Genomic DNA, 23,970 nt, shown 5'->3' on the forward strand with positions numbered 1-23,970 from the left:
CCATGTAACAATTTTGCCTTGCACTACACACCAGTAACACAGACCTTCTTCATGTACTAAAAATTACTTTAATAGTACTGCAACAGTTTTCCTTGTAGCAGGATATACACTTCAGTATAAAAAAAACTACCCATAAAAACATGACAGATGGAGCACTCCATCTAATTAGTTCCACCAGTCTCTACAAGACTATGTGATTGAAATGGGTCACCCAGCAGCCACCATTGCAAACCCAAACAATCTGGTGCTAATGTCGATTGATCGAGTGTAGACCCACCACCGGCGCACACCCAAGAGACCTCTCTCACACATGAGCAACAGTTCAATTCCAAGGTAACATGTTAATAGCATGTAGGATTCCATATAGTGACAATAGTACACTGGTCTCTGGCAGTCTGTATGGTACAGCGCTACAGAATGGCTCTGAGTGTGGCAACGTATGGTTTTAACTAAGATGTGGGGAGGACTCCCCGACTCATGGTTCTATGTATTCGCTGTGTGTTGTGACTCAAATGTTGCAAGCTGGACTCACAATCTTCTAAGCCATGCCTCCCATCTCAAACCATCAGCGGCGTTAACACAGCCTGAACAGGTAGTCCGGCCCGGCATCCCAGGTCTTGTGAACGCTCACTTACTGGTCTTCCCCACCCACTGGCCCAATTCACTCACTCACCAAGCTTTTTAGCTCTTTTCAAAGGGACATGTGTATGTGTCTCACTTGTTCTAAACACAACTTTCACTGAGAGGGGGCGGTGACTGCCACCCTTCTCTTCCCCCTCCCATCTGCATAATAGCAATGGCTCTGCAAATACAATGTTGTGCCACACACACACATGCACACACAACACACACTGGTAGGTTATATTGGTCCACTGCTCATTTATCGACCGTTCTATCTCAGATTGTCCACTGCTTTGTCCAGATCACACCAATAAGGGTGCCCAGCTTCAGTCCCAAAGGTGTTGACGTTGAACAGCATTCATTGGGGAAAGTAGGATGTGGCTCCAGAAACTCAAAACCGTGCCCCATGCAGTCAGTTCTAAAAATTGTTGCTCAATTTAACTTGAAATAAGTTTTTGAGAATAATAACCAATTTCACACTAAATTGGCTTTAGCATGTGTGTATATGTATCTTATGTGACTGTGGTAGAAACACTAGATTCTGGACTCATCATGAAGCTAGGCTTGCAGGGAATCTATACTCTGCTGTAATGATACACAGAAAAAAATGAATACCGGTACATTTACATAGGTGAAAATATGTTCGCTGAAAAGAAGAGATCAGCTGAATCTGAACACAGATACTATATAGGTAATATAATTTACTGTACACCGGCCAGCCTCCTGTTGAGTAATTTTTGATAAGTTCATTTCCAATCTGATGATTATGGTTGCTCTGTCTATGAAATAATATAACTGAGATGCTTCAGAATGAGAAGGTTTCAAGAACACTCTACTTCAATTGTTGCTAGTCTTTCACCAGCTTCATCGGCATTATAGCACTATCACTGGTGCTAATATGATGACTGGATATTTGTAGTGGTGAGCAAAGTATTACCTTGCTCATTTGATCTCAATCAGAATTTAGCCAAAATGTGATTAAGGGCCATGACACATCAAATAGCATTTTGCGGGTCGTTTTAGTTTTTTGACTTACATTAAAATCACAGTAAAATTGTGGCAAATCAGGGATGGTCGTAGTCAGCCAACTTCGCTACGCTGGAACTACGCGTAGTTTTACGCAATTACGCTTCGCCAAACTACAGCTTCGAAATCAAATATTGGCTTTGTATGCATTTCATAGACTACGCGTTAAAATACGCAATTACACGTAGTGTGAAGCGTAGTGTATAAGGATGCTTATAGCCGTATGCAGAAAACTTTATGCATTCATTTCTCTTTAAATGCTTATACCGGGAACTCTTCTATGCGTACATTCCCCTTTCCAATGCGTAAATTTGTAAGCATACAGTTGCACGCAGAAAATTAGACGCGAGTAACGCATTCGTTGTTCACTACACAATACACATGTTAACTATGCATAGTGAGCACAAGCGTTGTTTTGAAACTTCACCTACAAACTACGATGCGTAGATGCGAACTACGATGCGTAAATTCGCACTGGTGTAGTTTCTGCTCATCCCTGTGGCAAATTACTGCGATCATGAGGGACGAAGGTGTTATTGACTGCTCTTCTCACCACGCAGCCCCACTCAACCAGGTAAGACCTGTCTGTATGGCCAACAGCCACCTTTAGTGCATACAGTGAGCGTTCTCCCTTTTGTCTTTTTTGAAGTTTCTGCACAGGACCTACATGTCACCGGCAGGAATTATGAAATGTGATGAAACAACTTCAGGTACCATATGATTTTTTTTTCATAAAGTATGGAATTGCTTGAATCATACCTCCTCTTGGATTCAAATAGGTGAGATTTGTATGGAGACCTTTAGTATTGGCTTCGAGATCAATCCGAATCAAATGTTGTTTGGATTAATTAAAAACGTATGTGTTGATAAACTTCTCTTAAGATTGTTGATCACTTCCTTGAAAATAACTTGACACTTTTTTTTTATTTTGTTAAATTTGGACTAATTAAAAGAGAGGGAGCTGGGTATAATTGGGTACACAACTGAAGTCCTTCTGATCGGAGGGTAGCGCATGACAACAAAACAACTTAACTTGGCAGTCTACACCACTGGGAATAGGAGGTACGGATCTACACAGCTCTGATCATGTGCGTAGCCTGGGAGTTATAATTGATGGGGATTTAAACTTCAGAACTCACATCTCTGCTGTAGTGAAATCATCCTATTTTCACCTGAAGAACATTGCAAAAATCAAGCACCTCATCCCCCAGAAGATCTACCAACCTTAGTTCATGGCTTTATCACATCCCAACTGGACTACTGCAATACTCTCTACACTGGCCTTCCAAAAAAGGACTTGTACCGCCTAGAGCTGATACAGAATACTGCTGCCAGACTGTTAACTAACCAACCCCGTCACTACCACATAACGCCAGTCCTGCACTCCCTTCACTGGCTACCTATAAAATGGAGGGTCCTATTCAAGATCGGTTAACTGACATTTAAATCACTAAATAATCTGGGCCCTGGATACATAAAAGAAATGTTACAGCTGCGTAGCAATCCCTGCAATCTCATATCATCAGGGTCTAATAATCTAGTCATACCCAGAGTCCACTTCGAAACTTTTGGTCCCAGAGCCTTCTGTCATGATGCTCCTATGTTTTCTAACTCCTTACCTTAGCAGATCAGGACAGCTCTTTCCCTGGACGTGTTTAAATCCAGACTGAAAACCCACCTGTTCAGTTTGGCATTTGCAGAAATATAACTTTTGTTGTGTAAATACTTCATCCTACTACCAATTACTGAATCTGAGAGAGCCTAAGCGCTTTGAGTCCTATGGGAGAAAAGCGCTATAGAAATGTTATTGTATTATTGTATTAGTATTGTATAATGTTATCGTATTGGCTATTTGTTTATATTTTTGTGAAATAAATAAACTTTATCTTAAAAAAAGACATAACCTATACGATAGGATAATGAAAATATTGAATTAACATTTTATGCACTAAAAGTTGCATTTATTTATCAAATGTTCAAAAACTCTTTCCATTCATGGATTATTTCTTCATGACCAGCTACAGGTGAAACTCCAAAAATTAGCATATCATGCAAATGTTCATTTATTTCATGAATTCAACTTAAAAGGTGACACTAATAAATGAAATAGGACCCCTTTGCAGGTGTTTTGGATTAATTAGCTGATTAGAGTCTGACACTTTGAGTCTAGAATATGGAACATTTTCACAATGTTCTAATGGTCTGATATTTACATTTTTGGGTTCTCATAAGCTGTAAGCCATAATCATCAAAATAACAGAAAAAAGGCTTTAAATATCTAGCTTTGCATGTAATGAGTCTATTTCATATATTAGATTCACCTTTTAAGTTGAATTACTGAAACAAATTAACTTTTGTACAATATTCATATTTTTTGAGTTTCACCTGTATCATGTAATCTCTGAATTTGTCTGTCTTTGAATTTTTTTTTTCTTTCATACAAACTAAGAAAAATCTAAGTCAATTGTAAAATACTTTTAAAGACTAAAAATCACTAATTTCCCTTTTGTAGGTATGATTTAAAAAATGGATCCTTCTCAGGAACCTAATTATAGGATTTATATATGAAAAGGTTCAACTGTCATTTTCTGCTCATGGTAAATAGATTAGTGAATGCTTAATTCACCATGTAGGATGTTCGTCCAAACGCTGTGTGACTCTTTTTAGAACAATGTGATAGGGAGGAATTACCAACTGCACATGACTCAGGACAATTGTGGCTATCCTAAAAGCTACACTTTCACAAATTCAGCTCCATTACCCATGAAAACAGAAATGGAACCAATTCTTCTCTCCCCATGCCTCCGGCAGATGACAGTTGCTTATGTCTTTCATCCAAATTATTTACTAGTTCCCCCTGAAAAATAGAGAGTTTGCTTCCAGCACCACAAAGTAATTTTTGTCTCGAAAATGATTTTGAACAAAGTATAGAGTTGCGGCTACATACAGTAACAGTACAGCACATGTTTTGTGGCCTTTAACACTAATGTGAAAAGCAGTTTATTCACAGCTCAGTAGCCACTACAAGCTCCAGGATCTTGGACTCTCCTACCTTGGCAGACAGACCCAATGGTTTGTTGGACAGGATCTCTGCTGCTGCTTCCCTACAGCGGGTGGAAAGGTTGAGGATGGCAGCAGCTGCTGCTATGTGGGTGTCTTCACTACACTGACCATAGTTGTAAGAGCTGGCATGGCAGGGACTCTGTGTGTGGGCGCTAGGCAGTCGACTGGAAGATTTCACTGGACCTGTAAATTGTTTTGCTGTTAAAAAGAGATGAGATTACATGCATGCAACATATTTTGTTCATGACTGAATAATTGACAATGCATTCCAAATAATATTGTGATGAACATTAATACGCTAAAATTTAATTTAAAAAAATCTTATCCACAGTATAGTTTTATAAATCATGCTTTTTCCTGCTCCAAAACAGCCCCTATATTGTATGACACATTGCTTTCAATGGAAAGAGCATGCAATATATACAAAGTGTGCCAGAAAGATTCTAAAATGCATGTAAAGTAACCCTAAGGCTTGGTTCACATTAGCATTTGCCAACGGAACCGGCTGTACGGTTTTGTGGTCTGTTCGATAGGATCCTATGGAAAACGGACATTTTACAGCACACTGGCTGTAAAAATGGACCGTTTTCCTGGATCCAGATGGCTGGATCCATACGACCGGCTCTGAATAAATACGCAGATGTGAACTGGGCTTCAACCACATGTACATGTACAATAGCAGTATGCTTGGCCGTTAGCACTAAGGATACATTTACACCTCTGCATTTACACCAATTTAGAAGTATTCTAGATCTGTGCTTTACATGCTGCATCAACAAATGTGCAGAGGATGTACGGACGGCACATCCCCTGGTTACCTCTTCCCAGCACAACTCAGCATCTTCCTTAATTCAGGTTTGACACTTCTTGTCTTCTATGTCATTTATGATGGTTGTTGGCTGAAGGACTGAATAAAAGCGTTTCAAGAGATAGGTGCACAGCATTGCTTCTACGTGCCATGGGCTTGATTCACAAAGCGGTGCAAACTGTTTAGTACGGGTGTGCTAAATAGTTAGCACGTGAAGTGCTTTTCGCGGACTTTTGTGCACGCAAAGTGCTGCGATTCGCGCGATCGCGGACTTGAATTGCGGCAAATTGCGCGCGCAAAAGTCAGTGATCGCGCGAATCGCGGCACTTTGCGCGTGCAAAAGTTTGCGAAAAGCACTTCACGTGCTAACTGTTTAGCACACCCGTGCTAAACAGTTTGCACCGCTTTGTGAATAAAGCCCTATGTGTCCTTAGTTTGTGCTCTGCACTGCTCAAGCTTGCTGCACTTCTCTTAGCTTCATTCGTGAGCCAACTTACAGGTACATGTGTATGGGGTGAAGTTTTGCACTATACAGATTGCAGGGCTTTAGGAGCGAGGCCCACCCCCTGAAAAACCAGCTGAGTGCCGAGTGATTTTTTTCTACTAAAGTGCACTACATATCTCAATTGATCCCGGCCTGAAGTTGGGCTACAGTGTAGCCAAACTCAGGTGCACTGCTGCTCCCAAACAAAATGCACGCCGCAGTCCTTGCAGAGAACCCCACCATTGCTATTTTGCTTGAGCACCTCTGACACCCATATTTCCGACTGTAGCCGGTTATAGCTAATTTTTACATGGGCAGCTATGGTGGAGCCCAAAATTTCCCGGCCTTGATCATGCCCAAATTTACTTTGTCACAGTGCCAGAGCCAGTGGATTTGGGATTAATAGCAAATATCTTCTTCCACTCAATAATAATCATATCTGATTTTATTTACAAATCTTTTTATAAGGCTACAAGTGAGGAGGCACTTGGGGTAATTTCAGCAGGTTTGTAGGTATAACTGACTACATCTCTAAGGCAAACCATATTTGTTATCTAATAGTACATTTTATGTTCTATATGAGATTTTAAATGTAACTTTAAGTAATGAAAGATAATGGATATACATGTAATCACAAATCTTACCATCACCATTAGTTGTCTCTTGGCTATGGACAACAGTAGCAATAGTATGTTTTCCAAAAACTTGTGCATCAAAGCTGGCATAATCAAAGGGAACTTTTCCAAATCTGTCGTGTTCCTTGATTATTGTTGCTCGTGTTGTAGTAACTGGGGCAGTCCGATAACTGAATTGTGTTACTTCCAGATGCTTGACACACGTTGCTCTGAAAGACATTTCATTATAAAAAGGATTATTGTACAAGCTACCGCTTGTGTATATAGTAAAGAACACATGTCCGCTCCAGAAACCTGTAAAACAAAGAAGATATTAGCAGTCTGCATTATGTATTGACCATACACTATCAGTGTTGGAATCCATCCTAGCAAGGTGCAGATGTATCCTGTACAGATTCTTCAAAAAACCATGATACTGGTAGTCTGTGTTTGGCCACTTGCTGTATACAGGCAGCTCCTGTGCTGTATCTCGTGAGACTTGTGGCACCAGACAGCAGTCAGGAATGGGCAGAAAGACCATATGAATAGATGTTTCTTTGAAGACGTTATGCAGGCTGAATCTGTACTTTGGCACGTTGGATTTCAGCAGGGATAGTGTGCAGATTGCTAATATGTCCTTTGTTTTCTGGGCTGCTGAACTGAGGGGTTTTCAATTCTTCAATTTGATGATTTTTTTAACAGCAGTTACTACCATAAATAAGTGGACGAGTTAACTGAAAGTGGACCTGAACGTGGTTAATAAAAGAATCCAGTTAACAGTAAGTTATTGTAGCCTTACTTCCACACCTTGGTCTCCATTTAGTCGACCTGCTGATTCAATAATTTTATTGATTTGGAAGAGAATCGGTGGTGCCACATGGCTGCCCAATTGATCTCGGTTGCATGGGCTTGATCAGGTGCAAGGCAGTAACAGCATCCAATATCTGGATGATTGATGGACTGGACAGACCCCCAGCCGGTGTTCCGCCAAGTTTAAAGTGCCCCCCCCCTGTACCCGTGTGCATTGTTTTAAAGTCTCATCTGACTGCCGGCATGACTCCTGGCCTCCTCCGGCCATGGGCGTCAGCACAAGAGCCAGTGCCAAATGACACTGACTGGATAGTGTACTAGTTATGGTCACCACCTCTGAAATAGATGACCAGATTTGGAATCTTGGCTCTTCCTATTCAGTAAGCCAGTGCCTATTCAGTAAGGAGTCTTTGCTCAAGACTCCCTGACACTGTAGGCGCCTCCCTGACACCTCAAGGCGCCAATTAGACCAATGGTGGTCTAAGAAAAGAGTGAGTCCCATTCCATTAGTTGGTGTGGTGGCAATGAACTACAAGTCTAAGCCCTCAAGACAAGATATCGCACTAAAGTGGTGTTAACATAGCAATAGGCTGTGTCAGGACGTTATTGCGCTACATATATATATTGAACTGTTAGTAATTGGAAAATATTGGCGCACCTTCCATCATTGCTGACCAAGACTGTATTTGTGCACCTTAAGATAATAACTACTGTAGGGTGGCCTACCGAGCCTTCACTTAGTGGCTGCAGCTCTCAAGTGCTTTGAGTCCAATAGGAGAAAAGTCCTATACCAATGTTAGAATTATTAGTAGAATTGTTATGTGTGCCTTCGCAGTTGCCTGTCGGCAGGCAGTACATCCCTCTCTGATCAGATTTGATCAGGAAGAGATATATCTAATGGTTGATCTTGCTATACATTGAGTAATGTATGGCCAGTTTTAGGCACTACTAGCCCACAGCGAGCATGCAGATGAGATGTTTTGACTCTGGTCTGACTTCACTGGCTGCATTCTCGTTGCAGGTGTGTGACTCAAACACAACTAAAGGCAAAAGTTCAGCATGATAGCCAGGCAACTGACATTGTTTATAGGGGAATGAAGATGGCAACCTCTGTATACCTCTCACGTTAGGTTCCATTTAAGCCCTGGTGAGTCTTCCTTTTAGGGTTGTAGTGATACTGGCCTTACTGTCCTCTCTTCACATGCTTCGCGGATCTCTACATTGGAGATTGCAGGGTTCATCAGGGAGTTATATTCAGCAATGGTAACTGAGGAGCAAGTAAGGTGAGCAAAGCCTCATCACTGGATGTTTAACCTTGCTCAGAGGTTAGCTTTAAAGAGTCATGCACAAATGACAACATTTGGCATATCTACAAGTATTGTTAAATGTAGTGTTTCAACACATTATTGTCGCATGCACCCCTTTATAAAAGATGATGTTTATATACTGTATGTTAGGTGAATATGTGTTGTGCATGAATGCTTTTCAGACATGCCTTTATACTTTTTATGCCTAAATAATCATATGTCAAATCCTAAAAATTACTGTATTATATTGAATATATTTTTTAGTACTACCTAAAACCAACGCAAGTCCCACCAGAGGTATGCATACCACATGCTGAGAAATTTGGGTCTAACACACTGGACATTGTTTCAATAATAACTCCAATCAAAATACTTAAAGGAAGCCATTCAGCTGACACCATGTAGCACTATTTATTTTGGGTCCCTTCCTGCTTTATCTCTTCTCTGTTTCAACACTGAAGCAAACAAAAAATAGGGGAGAGGTTGGGGCCACCTTTGCCAACCAACTTCTGGCGCGATCTTTGGGACAGCTTTGTGGGACAAGACAGCGCAGGTAACTATAACTTTCTTATTACAGTAAGCCTGCTAGATTTTATGTTTAGGCTGGAGATCTGCTTTAAGAACTTTTAAAATTAAATAAATATGTTTCTTTACAAGGTTTTCCCAAATTGCAAGGGTAATTTAAATAAATGGTAATAATTATGTGCAAGGCCCAGTAAGCCATACCAAGAACATCTCAATTTTCTGAAGGTTCGATTGGAGAAATATGATCTTGATTGGTTTGTATGGGAAGCTGTCTTTTGCACTTTGCTCTTGGCAAAGTAGGTAATTTGTGCGTTGGCGACACTTTGGTAAAACGGGTGCCGCATAGATGGCAATGTTACTAGCAGTTATAGAGGCAACCAGTTAGTAATTTAGGCTTCAGCAGTACCCTATAAATATCATAATTAGGCAGAACAGATACCAGCAGAGGTAGTGCTAATATTGGCAAAGACTGCAACGGGGTAGGTTGGTCAAGTTTAAAGAGAATCTGTACTTTAAAATTCTTACAATAAAAAGCATACGATTCTATTCATTATGTTCTCCTGGTCCCCTCTGTGCTGTTTCTGCCACTCCCTGCTGCAATCCTGGCTTGTAATTGCCAGTTTTAGGCAGTGTTTACAAACAAAAGACATAGCTGCTAACCAGAGTGTGATAGGCTGAGAGGAGCTCAGTCTGTGACCCACACAGAGCCTGCAGGGGGCGTGGAGAGGGAGTGTATAGCTTCTATCACAAGTAGAGCAGCACATTCCTGCCTGAGTGCCTGAGCCCGACAAACCCGTCAGAGGAAAGAAGATTAGATTATATAACAGAGATAATACAACCACTGTGCAACTAGGAAAGGCTGCAGTAAGACAGACCACATTAGAACAGGTATAGGAACTTATAGGATAGAAGAAATAAGGCTGAAAATGTTGTTACAGAGTCTCTTTAAGCAGGTTAAAGTGAAAATAGGGTTGGGTTTAGCGATAGTAAAATGTAGGTAATAATTACCAAAATTCTACTTTTGTATTACCCATTGCCCAATAATAGAATGCCTGTCATTTTAGGCTTAGCAGCTATCCCTGGCTTTCAAATTACCACAGTACCCTTTTTAGATGTATGCGCTCTTTGTCCTTCATACATACCTCTGAATAGATTCGAGGTTTGCTCTAGTAACTGGTGAGTAGTGTTTTTCTTGTGTTTTTGAAAGCTTTTCAGCTGCAGCAATTGGACATCCTGAAAGACTTTAATCAGAAAATCAATGTTATAGTTTAAATAAAATAAATTTAGTAATACTATAAGAGACTTCTAATAATGGGTAGCAGTACAAATAAAAGAATATATAAAAATAAAAGGTGAGGATCAGCAATGTTGTTTTTTTTTATAAATACATGAGCAGATATATCATAATTCCACAGTAATTTAAGCACACATAATTTGGACACAGGGTAACTTAAAATATTTTATGTGATGAGTTTTGATCACAGTCCATAGATTATAAATGAACCTTGATAAATAACCTTAATAATAAATTAACCTTTGTGACAGAAAAAAAAAGTTAAGCTAACAGTAAAGTCTACAATAAAGCATACTAGTAGTGACAATTACAAGTAGAGGAAGGACATTTGTAATGTGTTCTACAATATTAGACTACAAAGGCAAGAATTTCCAGGGTCTGTAACAGCAATATAAAATAATCAACAGCTAGACAGATTTTGCAAATTCCAACTTTGTTCCCTAGCCTTTAAAGCAACTGTGGATTAAAACTGTCTATTAAGAGAACCCGAATCGGTGTAAATTTGTAATAAAAACATACTACCTGATCACTTCCAAGCAGGGGCATAGCTAAGGGTGAGCAAGAGGGGACATATGTCCCCGGGCGCAGTGATTAAGGGGTGCCCAGCGGCTACCTGCTGCTGCTGGTCAGCCTCTATACCATGATGCACAGAATGAACAATTATCCTGCATTCTCTTACACCCGGCCCCCACCAGAGAAACTAGATACAGCAGTGGAGAAGAGCGTGCCTGGCTGGGACTGGGAGGAACCCCCTCCCTGCCCAAAGAAAGCCCGTCCCCCACTGGAGAAACTGAGCTGAGGAGAATGTTCACATTTGCTTACTCTCTCCCTCCTACTCTTACTTGCAGCTGGTGATATATCACCCAATCCTGGGCCACAGCCTGCTGCCAGACAAGCATCCCCTGCTGACCTGCTCCATACACTTCACAGCCCTCTGTCCACAAATAACCTCAACAACCATCCTCGCTCCAACCTTATTTCCATCCATCCCACCCACAAACACATACTCCCCCTACCCTGCGGTCTCTGGAATGCCAGATCCGTCCGCAACAAACTTACAGCAGTCCACGACCTCTTCCTCTCCAAATCCCTCACCATCCTTGCACTCACTGAGACATGGCTCACCCCCTCTGACTCTGCCGCAGAGGCTGCCCTCTCCTATGGGGGGCTTCACCTCAGTCACACCCCCAGACCAGACAACAGGACCGGGGGAGGGGTTGGTCTGCTCCTCTCCCCATCCTGCACCTTCCGTGTCCTCACACCACCTACCTCTCTACAATTCACATCCTTTGAGGCCCACACCATTCGCCTCTACCACCCCCTCCCTGCCATTGTTGCGGTCTTATACCGCCCTCCGGGCTCCACCCCACAATTTCTCGATGACCTTGCCTCCTGGCTCCCTCATATCCTCTCCTCTGACCTCCCCACCATCATCCTTGGGGATTTCAATATTCCCATCGATGAAGCCCAGAGCTCTGCTGTGACCCGGCTACTCACCATTGCCAACTCACTTGGACTTGTACAACACGCCAACACCCCCACTCACACTGCAGGTCACACTCTCGACCTTGTATTCACTAAATCCACCACCATTGCAGACCTTGACATTGCACCCTTTCCACCCTCAGACCATCACCTTCTCACCTTCAACCTCCTCACGGAAGGCACCTCCAAATTAGCCACCCACCCACCTGGTCGATGGCAGCGAGACCTACGCAAGCTCAACCCTAGTGTCCTTGCTGACCCCCTCCATGCCCTCTCCTCCACTCTCCCCACCCTAACCTGTCCTAATCTTGCTGCAGCTCAGTATCGCCAAACTCTCTCATCAGCCCTAGAGAAAGCTGCTCCACCAATATTTCGCCACAACCGACCCCCTAACCCCCAGCCCTGGCGCACTACCCATATTCGCATCCTCCAGAGGAAAACACGCGCCACAGAACGGAAATGGAGAAAAACTAGACTTAACCAGGATTTCCTACAGTACAAGACCAACCTGCTGCAGTTCCACACTGCCCTTGCTCATGCGAAGCAGGAATACTTTACCAAGCTCATCGGAGCACAAGCTTCCAACCCCCGGCGTCTTTTTGCCACCTTCAACTCCCTGCTTAAACCCACCCCCCCACCCTCCGTTTCCTCCCTCTCTGCCACAGATTTAGCCACCCACTTCACCAACAAAATTGTCTCCATCCGCCAGGAAATATCCAATCTCCAATCTTCACCTCCCACCCCCTCCCAACCAGCTCCTCCTCCACCCTATCCTCCCCTCACATCCTTCACTCCTACTACCACCGAGGAAGTCAACCACCTACTGCAGACTTCCCATACCACTACTTCCCCCCTTGACCCCATCCCTTCGGATTTACTCCAGCCTCACTTCACGGAATTGGCCCCAGTCCTCACTACCCTGTTCAACCTCTCCCTATCCACAGGCACCTTCCCTACAGACTTCAAGCAGGCCATGGTACTACCCCTGCTCAAGAAACCCTCACTCGACCCCTCGCTACCCTCCAACTACCGTCCTATCTCCCTCCTCCCCTTTGCCTCAAAACTCCTTGAGCGTCTGGTTCACAAACGCCTGACCCAGTACCTCAATGCTAACTCACTGCTAGACCCACTCCAATCTAGATTTCGGCCTGCCCACTCAACCGAAACTGCTCTCACCAAAGTGGTCAACGACCTTGCCTTAGCTAAAGCTGAAGGTAAATACTCCATTCTCCTCCTCCTTGACCTGTCAGCAGCTTTTGACACAGTAGATCATCCCCTACTCCTCCAGTCCCTCCAGTCCTTGGGCATTCACGATCTCGCCCTGTCCTGGCTTTCATCCTACCTCTCCAACCGCTCCTTCACGACCACCTTCAATGAGTCCTCGTCCACCCCCAACCACCTCTCGGTGGGAGTCCCCCAAGGTTCGGTCCTTGGCCCCCTACTGTTCACCCTATACACATCCTCCATTGGCAAGGTTATCTCCTCCATGGGTTTTAACTACCATCTGTATGCAGATGACACCATGATCTACCTCCACACCCCTGACATATCCACCACTACCATGGACAAGGTCTCCTCCTGCCTATCCGCCATCTCCTCCTGGATGTCTGCTAGGTTCCTGAAACTAAATCTAGACAAAACGGAATTTATGATCTTCCCACCCCGGCCATCCACGAACCTCCCAGATGTGCATGTCACTGTTAACCACACTACCATTCGCCCTACCTCTCAAGCCCGCTGTCTGGGTGTCACCCTGGACTCCGCACTCTCCTTCACTTCCCACATCCAAAACCTCACAAAGTCCTGCAACTTCCACCTTCGTAACATCTGTAAGATTTGCCCTTTCCTGACCTCTGCCACCACCAAACTCCTCATCCATGCCCTCATAATTTCCCGCCTTGACTACTGCAATGCCCTGCTGTCTGGTCTCCCTATGACCCGAACAGCCCCACTGCAGTCCATCATGAATGCGGCAGCCAGAATTATCCACTGCTCCCATCGCTCCACCACGGCAGATCCCCTCCTAGAATCCCTCCACTGGCTTCCTATCCAGTCCAGAATCAGATTCAAGATACTGTGTCTGACCTACAAATCTGTTTACAAAACCTGTCCAACCTACATTTCCGATCTTACTCAGAGGTACACACCTAGCCGCTCACTCCGCTCTTCCAATGAACTTCGCCTAACCGCCCCCCGCATCACCCAGTCCCATGCACGCCTCCAGGACTTCTCAAGAGCTGCTCCAACACTATGGAACTCCCTACCTCCACCCATTAGGGCAGCCCCCTCCTTCAACATCTTTAAGAAAGCCCTCAAAACTCACCTTTTCACTCTGGCCTACTACCCCTCACAAGTGCTTTAAACCTACAGCTGAACTCTGGTCCCCTACCCTTCGTGTCCTTACCTCTCCCTCTAGATTGTAAGCCTTTGGGCAGGGTCCTCCTCCTTTTGTGTCCTACCTGATCTGGCACCTCCATTACTGTGAACCCATGCCATGCATTTGAGTGAACCTAACTTGCCTAATCTCCATGCTTCATCCAGTGACTGACTAAGCATTACCTTGTACTAATACTGTGCTGTGTGATCTGGTTTTCTTGTATTCCTGTATTGTCATATTGCTGTATGTCACCCCTAAATATTGTCTGTAACCTAAATTAATGTTCAGCGCTGCGTAATATGTTGGCGCTTTATAAATACAATAAATAATAATAATAATAATAATAATAATAATGTGTGGCTTGCAGAAAGAGCCACTGGGAGTGTGGACAGCTCTGTCTACCCTTGTTAAGGAAAGCTACTGGGCATGCGGCAGCCATTAGTTCTGGGTTAAAGGTCTTGACTAGATCATCTGGAGGGCACAGGCAGTCAGAGGAGGGCATTACAAGCAATGCAGGCCTAACACAGGGAAGGGAGCGCTAAACTGGTCTTTGTCCCCGGGCACTGAAAACTCTAGCTACACCTCTGATTACAAGAATCAGGGGTCACAACGCTGCAGACAGAGTTCTGTGCTTTCATCTGAGAAGGTGGGGAACGGGCCTTAGAGAGGAGGGAGGGGGATTCCTGATGCCCAAAGTTGGCATTTTGCCCCTCCTGCAAGGGACACTCCTTCCTCTCGAAATTGGCAACAAGCTGCATGTCGGGGTGACAGGGCAGCATGGGGGGTAGAGAGCGGCGCATAGGGGACACAGAGGCATGTTATAGACCAGGAAACATACTTCTGTGTCCCTGCGCCGCCTCAGGTAAACGTTACAGATGAACTTTACTGGATATAACTTATTGTTATTTACGATATTACAATATAGATTATTTAATCATTGTAAAATCTTTCCTAACTGTGATTTACATCCTTAAATGTATTACCGGTTTGTGACATCTTTCCTGCTGGCAAGGTGCATCACTTTGGGAAGTATTATAGTATGGGGACCTTTTGACCAACACACAGACTAGTTGATATTAGATCAGATTTTAGCTGAGAGATCAGGTCCAATACAATCTGCACTGCTGCCAATGCTAGCTCTGTATTGCTTAATGTAGTACAAAGAAAAAAACAGCATTTTTGACATAACCCCCCCCCCCCATCTGTTGCTCCCCCTACATTCCAAACTCTTGGATCTACTAGAGGAACAGCCTTCCCCAATCAATGCTTGAAAGATTAATAGAATACCTATCAAGAGGGCTTTCATTTTAAATAAACTTTCATTAAATTTAGTATTTCTATTGAATCTAAAATAAAATGTATAAACACCAATGTGCCACCAATGATGCAAGGATTATGCAATAAGCTCACTACCTATTCATACTATGCATATTTCTTTGCTGCAGATGTGACTAATGAAGGCGAAAAATTAGCAAGTGTAATGTCTGAACAACAGCACCTTTTTTAAAAAGTAAAAGAGATGCATACGTTTGATCTGAGAGCTGTTCATGTTGGCATTGACACTGCCTTGGGCCTTATGGCTGCTTGTTTGTCCTTTATCATCCCGTTACTTGTTCCAGATCCCTATAGCAAATTACCTCTTCCTAATACTTACTCCTATCTTCCTCGCTAAGGTTAATTACTTCCTTATGCCTAACCATAACCTCCCCTCTAATATTAATCTCTTCATGATTCCTTATCCGCTTCACTTAAAGTGAACCTAAAGTCACTTAAAAAAAACAAGATTAACTCACCTGGGGCTTCCCTCAGCCCCCTGCAGACGATCGGTGCCCTCGCAGCTCCGCTCCGATGTCCCAGGACCCGCCGGCGAGCACTTCCGGTTTGGCCGTCACCGGCCGACAGGGATGGGAACGCGAGTGATTGTTCGCGTTCCCAGCCTGTATATCGCCCCCTAAGCTGCTATTGCGGCCAGGAGGTCGCATCGGAGCGGAGCTGCGAGGGCACCGATCGTCTGCAGGGGGCTGAGGGAAGCCCCAGGTGAGTTAATCTCGTTTTTTTTAAGTGACTTTAGGTTCACTTTAAAGTTAACTCTTTCCTGATGCCTAACCTTTACCTCCCCTTCCACTTCCTAACTTCAAATTCCTATCCCTAGGCAATAAAACCAACCTTTTCTTACTCTATCCCTTCACAATTGTAAATACCATCTGTTTTAAGAAGGAAAACTTCTGTTTTGCATTACATTTTAGTAAGGAGGCTTTTTGATATTTTTCAACCCCTTGCACACTCCTAGGAGTTCTGGTTCACCATGAGCATGCTGGGCAATCTGTAACTCCTTCCTTTCACAATAACCCACCTAAATGATGTCTAACCCTTTACTTCTCTTCACTCCAAGTACTAGAGGCCATTATCTATAGCCAGCAGATCAGCTAGCCAAATATTAACACCAAAATCTTCCTCCCATGACAGAAATACCTACCTTGGTTGATAAATCCCTTAGCACATTATCTGTGTACCAGAAAAGTGAATGTTGCAAAATAAGCATAAGCAAATAAAGATGGCAACTTTCATGATCCTCTAACTTCCAGTTTATTTTAAAGGAAGTTGACCAAGTACCGTATTTTTCGGACCATAAGACGCACTTTTTCTTCCCTAAAAGTAGGGGGGAAAAGTGGGGTGCGTCTTATGGTTCGAATACTAAAATTCAACCCAGCGCCAAGTGTTCCCCCTCTATCAAAATCCATACCGCAGCATGTATAGTGGTGCGTATAATCATTCCATGTTGCAAGTTGTTGTTGGAAATGATTGGCTAGGTAATTGCAGCTATCTCCCACTCTCCCCCTTTCTGAATGGTAGATGTCGCCTGTAAAGGAAAATGATTGGCTAGGGAACAGTAGCCTTTGTCCCACCCACGGGAGTATCGCTGCCAATTGCAGTGTCAGACACACTGTTCAGCTGAGCCGCTCCCTCTGTGATTGGAGGAAGTCCTCCATTAAGAAAAATGATTGGCCAGGGAACGGTTTCCGCAGGATCAGGCTTGGCCGTTTCCTTCTGCAAAACGAAGATGTCCGCAGCTTACAGCTAGAGAGCCTGGCTCGGAGGAGGATGGAGGGACTTGCCCACAGCATGACCGCAGCAAGAAAAATGATTGGCCAGGGAACGATTTCAGGAATCTGTATGTTCGGCGGTGCAGCGGAAGTATATCGCTAACTGCACTTCTCTCAATGAGGTCTCGGTGTTTCTGCAGCCAGCTGGGTGGAGGTTGAAGGGAGTCGCCGGGTAGCCAGGCACAGCTGAAGAATGAAGAGTGTGTGCAGTGTCCTCGTAGCATGTCCCCAGCCCGTCCGTGCAGTAAAGTCATGCATGGAGGATGTCGGCAACTAGAAAGAAGAAGTCTGGTGGGGAAGACGGAAGTAATCCAGCTGGGTGACGTTCCTGGCGAAGATAAGGAGAGCATCAGCGGGCTTCCGGAACCCGCAGATCACCCGTTTCCTTCTGCAAAACGAAGATGTCCGCAGCTTACAGCGAGAGAGCCTGGCTCGGAGGAGGATGGAGGGGCTTCCCCACAGCGTGACCGCAGCACTTGGAGTCATTCAGAGAGTCACATTGGCGGCTTCCCCACAGCGTGATTGCTGCACCTCGTCCTCCAAGACCTTCCGCACAGGGAAGGAGTCTTACAGAGAGCTGTGTATGTATGGAGAGGATCGGTAACTTTCCACACCGTGACCGCAGCACCTGGCCCACCAAGACCGTTAACACAGCCCTAAAATAAGATAGAGGTGCTGGGTGTCACTTCCAATCTCTGTGAAAGAGATATCTCTCCCCACAATGACATCCTAGCATATCAGTGTAACATCTCCAAATTAGTGTAGGTGGTTCGTTGCAGTAGTTGGAGGCACTGATGATTAGTGTAGCTGAGCGGTTGTGGGGGTTAATTTAGCTGGGGGGCAGTGGGGATTAGTGTAGTTGGGGATTACTGTAGCTGGGAAGGGAGGTGGCAACATTGGTTAGTGCAGATTAGATAAAATAGCTTAGATAGAGACAGTTTTAGGGTGTAATAGGTCTATAAGACGTCCCTGTACCATAAATGCACCTAGGTTTAGTTATATATTTTTTTCCTGATGTTTGTCCTCAAAACCTAGGTGCGTCTTCTGGTCAGGAGCGTCTTATAGTCCGAAAAATACGGTATATCAAAAGAGTTTATGTATGAACCGAATACATTTGATAGGTTAAAGAAAGGCAATGTTAATACTGACTACTGTGAACATGGCAGGTTTCCAGTATTCAGTTACACTTAATGTGTCAAAACAATGTTGTCATACATTGTACAATGGACATCTTTATATAACTCACTGTTTCTGTTTCTAAATAAAAAAAAATAGCAAATCCTGATTCACTCAGCACTGCATGCCAAATTGATACACATACATGATATTTTACATATTTATGACACCTTCACTCCCACACAACCACTTTCACGTGAAAAATAAATTCAATTTACACTAATCTGTTTAGTTATCGTTACTTTTATTCCTGCTATTTTCTTTCCTGGAGGACAAAGAGGGTTGGACATGTTTGATTTTTTCTCTTTTTTTTACAGCATCCTTAGAAACACGTAGGATTCTGGTTGCCAGCTGTCTGTGCCAACATGATGTTTTCCATTGGCATCAATAGGGGTTCTGATTTTGGAAGATTGGGATATTAAGAAATGTTCTACCACTGGATTCAAGAAGTATTACGCCACTCTAAATCTGATTATTAAATTAAAGAATGCACATTGAGAGATGTTCGTTCACTTTGTTTAAGAATGTACTAAACACCTAAATTTGTTCAGTTCTGTATATAATGTGTGATTGATGTCAGGATGGAAAGGATAAGGTTCTCTGTATTCCAAAGTAGCTACAGTAAATCTGCAGGTGAAAAATGTGGACTTAAATCGTATACCAGAGATCAATTTCTTTCAATATGTATCTAACACACTAAATTTTGCACTGTTTAACTTCTTAGCAACGATTTCAAGTAAAATTAAGTAAAATTATTTCTGCCTATGGGGAAGTGTGCCCCAGCCTGGCGGGCTATGCAGAGTGGTGCAAGGAGCTTTCATAGTTTCCTGTCCGGACGCTGGATTGCTTTTCCTTTTCACCCACCTCCTCTTCCCCTCTCCCACTACCGGGTGGTGCTGCACTGCTGACACTATCTTTTGAGCCCTGATCACATGTCATCACATGCCAGAAGAGGATTTCAGGAGTGTATCAGCGCAGGTGGTGGAACAGGTAACTATAAAAACCACACCCTGTGATACTCTACATGACCTCAGTAGGCAGAACAACAAGTTCTGCCAGCTGATGTTAAAATGAGTTAAGCATCTTCCCACAGTGGCAAAAGGATGTCCCTCCCCTTTTAAGCCTCACTATTGAAGTTTTAATGCAATGGATTATTTCACTGACCAATTGAAAAATCTCGATTCACTTTCATAATTTCCATTTTCCTTTAATACATTTGCTTCTGTCTCTAGAACTACTGAAAATGTCCTTATAAGGAATCTGCCTTTGGCTGTTCTTGATTCTGCCAAGACCTGGGCGGAATCCGCTGCTTCCGAGTCTCAGTGCTTGTTCTCCGCTGATGATGCTGCTGCTGGCTCACAAGCCACACATTCTGATAGGCGGAAGGCGAGTTCCCAGTACGCCCTCTGCAAAGGTAAACAATAGTCAGCTGACACCTAGGCAGGGCCTTGCTGTGTGATTGGATGTGTGGAGTGTGGCTGGCCACTGATTGGATGATGAAGTGTATTTAAATCTGCAGAGTGCTCCCAGTCATCGACCCGTGATAAGCATAGCTGTGGCTAGTTGCTGGGTGTGCACTCACTTGTTAAGATTACTGGATATTGACCTTGGCTTTTACCTGACTATTCCTGTCTGTTGTGATTAACCTCTGCTTGATTCCTAGATACTCTCTGCCTGCTGCCTGAACTGACTATTGCCTGTTTACTGGATACCCTTGTCTGGTGCCTGGACCAACCATTGCCTGCTTACTGAATACTCTTGTTTGCTTCCTGGACCAACCACTGCCTGTTTACTGGACACTCTTGTCTGCTGCCTGGACCAACCACTGCCTGCCTTGTCGTCCCTGCTTCTACTGACACACGACGCTGATAGCCTCATCCTTCTGAATCAAGGTAATAACCCATGTGATACCTGTAAACTATTGAACTGTGTTGCTAGCCTCATTAGGGTTCCTACAGGTTATTCCTCTTTACTTCAGTCTGTATGCTTTGCTCGTCATTGGGGCATAGAGACTGAGTGAGGACATAACCTGTCAAGCCTTACAGTACTCATGCAGATTTTGTTGTAGTTAACCTCTTATGTACTGTATCCACACATGATCAGTTTATATAGGCCAGCTTTAACTTTGGGTCACTCAGTTTAAGAGCAAATATAAGCCAATATTTATTTATTTTATTATTTTTAAGAAGAAAAAACTTTTTAGCTGGATGAACGCTAAACAAAACTGTATAATTATACTTTACTGATAATTTCCCATAAAGCTATTCCCTTTGTTTAGTTAATTGAAATTTTGATTACCAGGAAGACGAGAGTGTCTTATCAATTGAAACAGGACTTCTGAAATGTGTGGTGTTACGAGGCAAGCTGAACAAAAATAACCATCATCTCTGTCTTATTTATAGTTCATTTTTTTCTAATAACACGTATTAGCAAGTTTATAGAATATCTGTCCTTCTCTAGAGAGATGAATGGATAGAATCATGTAAAGAGCACCAGAATCCTTGGAGGCAGAAATAGCTAATGTTGTGCGGGTTTTTCGTTAAACAGCCATCAATTTCCACTTCCTCGGCGCAGTTTGGTATTCACCAGACATGCGTAAATTTACATATAGATATCAGATGAATGTCTGACTGCAGAGCCAGAAAATTAGGACTACAAAAGTTTCTTCCTTCCTTAGGGTTCTGTTCTGCTGGGTGATCAATGATCCACTGGGTTAGGATTCCTGATCATTTGCTACAGTACTGCCATGCAGTGGAAGGCCATGACCTCTATCCCTTTTTATAGGATACTAGTAAAAAGGACCGCCCATTAAAAAATAAGCGTTAGGTCACAGCCACTCCCCCCCAGAGGTGCTCAATGTGCTACCTGAGAGCTACTGTTTTGTCCCCTGTTTTATTGCCTGATGAAGCGGGCTTGGTCCTGCGAAACGCGCTGCATCTATTGGGGTACTAATAAAGTGTTTATTTATGTCAGACAAGTAGTCTAGTCTGCTTTCGGAGGTAAGTCGACCACTGCCTCCCCAGCATATTTTAAAACTTTTAATTGTTGTTTTTATTCTGCTGGCGCCTCTGTTCATCAAAGTCACTACCCCCCAAATGCGCGCACTTACGCATCCCGCTTGCTCATTCCTCACCACTGTCTGAAGTATATGCACACAGGGAGCTGCTTGCTTGGCAGGTGGAAAAAGCTGTTATTTCCCACAATGCAATGAGAACCTCTGTGAACCACACACAGCAAACTGTCAGATCCGGCCCTGTGTCCTAACTGCCCTGGCTGCGCACATGCTCAGTACAAAACAGCCAGGGACACACAACCATTCAGTTGATGACACAGGGACACTTGCATTTTATTGTATAGGATAGTTGAGGCAAGGGTCACGCTTGTCTCTTTTCTTGCATGTTTTTGCACAGAAAAAAAAGCATTTAAACTGAAAACCAATGCTAATCAGTGGGCTAGTTCACAATGGAATGCGTTTTCGCATACATGGAAAATACTGACATTCTGCAGCATAATTCTGCAATTTGTGTTTTTTTTTTAATTAATTATATTAGCTGCTGTGAAAAAAATGTGTATGTTTTTCTGCATACAAACGTGCATGGTGTGCAGGAAATGCATGTAGAAAAAATGCACAGAAAACTGAAAGACAAGTGTGACCCCTATCCAAACGTCTCTTCAGACTCAATACACAACTTTCCTGTTGCTTCCCTGCCCTTTTCAAAATAAATCACTCAGTCCATTCACATGTGCAAAAAGTTAATCTATGTACAGAATGAACCAAGTTTCTTATTGTGTAAATAAACATTTTTTCCTGCTTTCTCCTGTACCATGTGTTAGAGGAAAACAAATAAAATGGATTAGAAATAGTTGCTTAAGGAAAAAAAGTCTGTTTGTAAGCAACATGCCTTGACACAGTTTATTATTAAAGCAAACCTGAAGTGAAAAAACTTATGGTATAATGAATTGTATGTGTAGTACGGATAAGGAATAGAACATTAGTAGGAAAGAAAAAGAGTTCATATTTTTTTTTTCAGTTATATAGCTTTCATTAAATAACATTGTATTTGCAGTTTTTAAAGCAAACTCTGTCTTGTAAACTATAAAACAAAACATAAATAATGGCACTTTGAACTTTTCTGCAGTGAAACCTTGTCGCAAGCTGTCTCTCTGTTTCTTGGCTGGTTAAGTGTTTCAGAATACAGGACTGTATTGGACCAATCAGGTCGAAGAGCTCAGAGTAGCTCTTTTGCATAACTACACACTGACTTTTGTTTAACTCTTTGCTGAACTAGAAAACAATATGAGATGCTTTTCTTTGATAATAATGTAGCAAAGAAAAGCATCAAAGAGTCAGAGGGTAGCAGGAAAAAAGGGTGCCAGTAGGTAGTGGATGAAAAGGGCGCCACCATAGAATCGAATGCAATTATCGTTAACATATCAAACATATCGTTTCTATGTGTAAAAGGGTGTTTCTGCAGGGGGAGTGGTTAGGGTTAGGCACCACCCATGGGGTGGTTAGGGCTAGGCACCACCAGGGGGGGGTGGTTAGGGTTAGGCACCACTGGGGGGTTAGGGTAAGGCACCACCAGGAGAGTGGTTAGTTTTAGGCACCACCAGGGGAGGGTTCTGTGAGAGAGTAGGGTTGGGTTAAGCCGTATTGTTGAATTACATAATGATTTTAACCGTTAATAACTTTTTGTTATTATTTCCCGTCTGTTTTTAAAATGGTACAGTGGGTTGCAAAAGTATTTGGCCCCCTTGAAGTTCTCCACATTTTGTCACATTACTGCCACAAACATGAATCAATTTTATTGGAATTCCACATGAAAGACCAACACAAAGTGATGTACACATTAGAAGTGGAACAAAAACCATACATGATTCCAAACATTTTTTTACAAATAAATAACTGCAAAGTGGTGTGTGCATAATTATTCGGCCCCTTTGATCTGAGTGCAGTCAGTTGCCTATAGACATTGCCTGATGAGTGCTAATGACTTAATAGAGTGCACCTTTGTGTAATCTAATGTCAGTACAAATACAACTGCTCTGTGAGGGCCTCAGAGGTTGTCTAAGAGAATATTGGGAGCAACAACACCGTGAAGTCCAAAGTTATTGAGAAATTTAAAGCAGGCTTAGGCTACAAAAAGATTTCCAAAGCCTTGAACATCCCACGGAGCACTGTTCAAGCGATCATTCAGAAATTGAAGAAGTATGGCACAACTGTAAACCTACCAAGACAAGGCCATCCACCTAAACTCACAGGCCGAAGAAGGAGA

General features: G+C 43.1%; 1 protein-coding gene across 8 annotated transcripts in view; it reads right to left on the reverse strand.

Annotated features, from left to right (window-relative positions):
• ST18 (ST18 C2H2C-type zinc finger transcription factor) overlaps positions 1-23,970 on the reverse strand; it is a 336,354-nt gene that overhangs the window by 113,314 nt on the left and 199,070 nt on the right. For all 8 annotated transcript variants that reach the window (XM_068234755.1, XM_068234752.1, XM_068234754.1 and 5 more), the window contains 3 exons: positions 10,401-10,499; positions 6,647-6,846; positions 4,700-4,908 (listed from right to left, as the gene is read on the reverse strand). In XM_068234755.1, coding sequence (XP_068090856.1) covers positions 4,700-4,908; positions 6,647-6,846; positions 10,401-10,499 — 508 coding nt within the window. The remainder of the gene's footprint in view (positions 1-4,699; positions 4,909-6,646; positions 6,847-10,400; positions 10,500-23,970) is intronic.

The sequence above is a fragment of the Hyperolius riggenbachi genome, chromosome 5, assembly GCF_040937935.1.
Source record: "Hyperolius riggenbachi isolate aHypRig1 chromosome 5, aHypRig1.pri, whole genome shotgun sequence".
NCBI classification, from domain to species: domain Eukaryota; kingdom Metazoa; phylum Chordata; class Amphibia; order Anura; family Hyperoliidae; genus Hyperolius; species Hyperolius riggenbachi.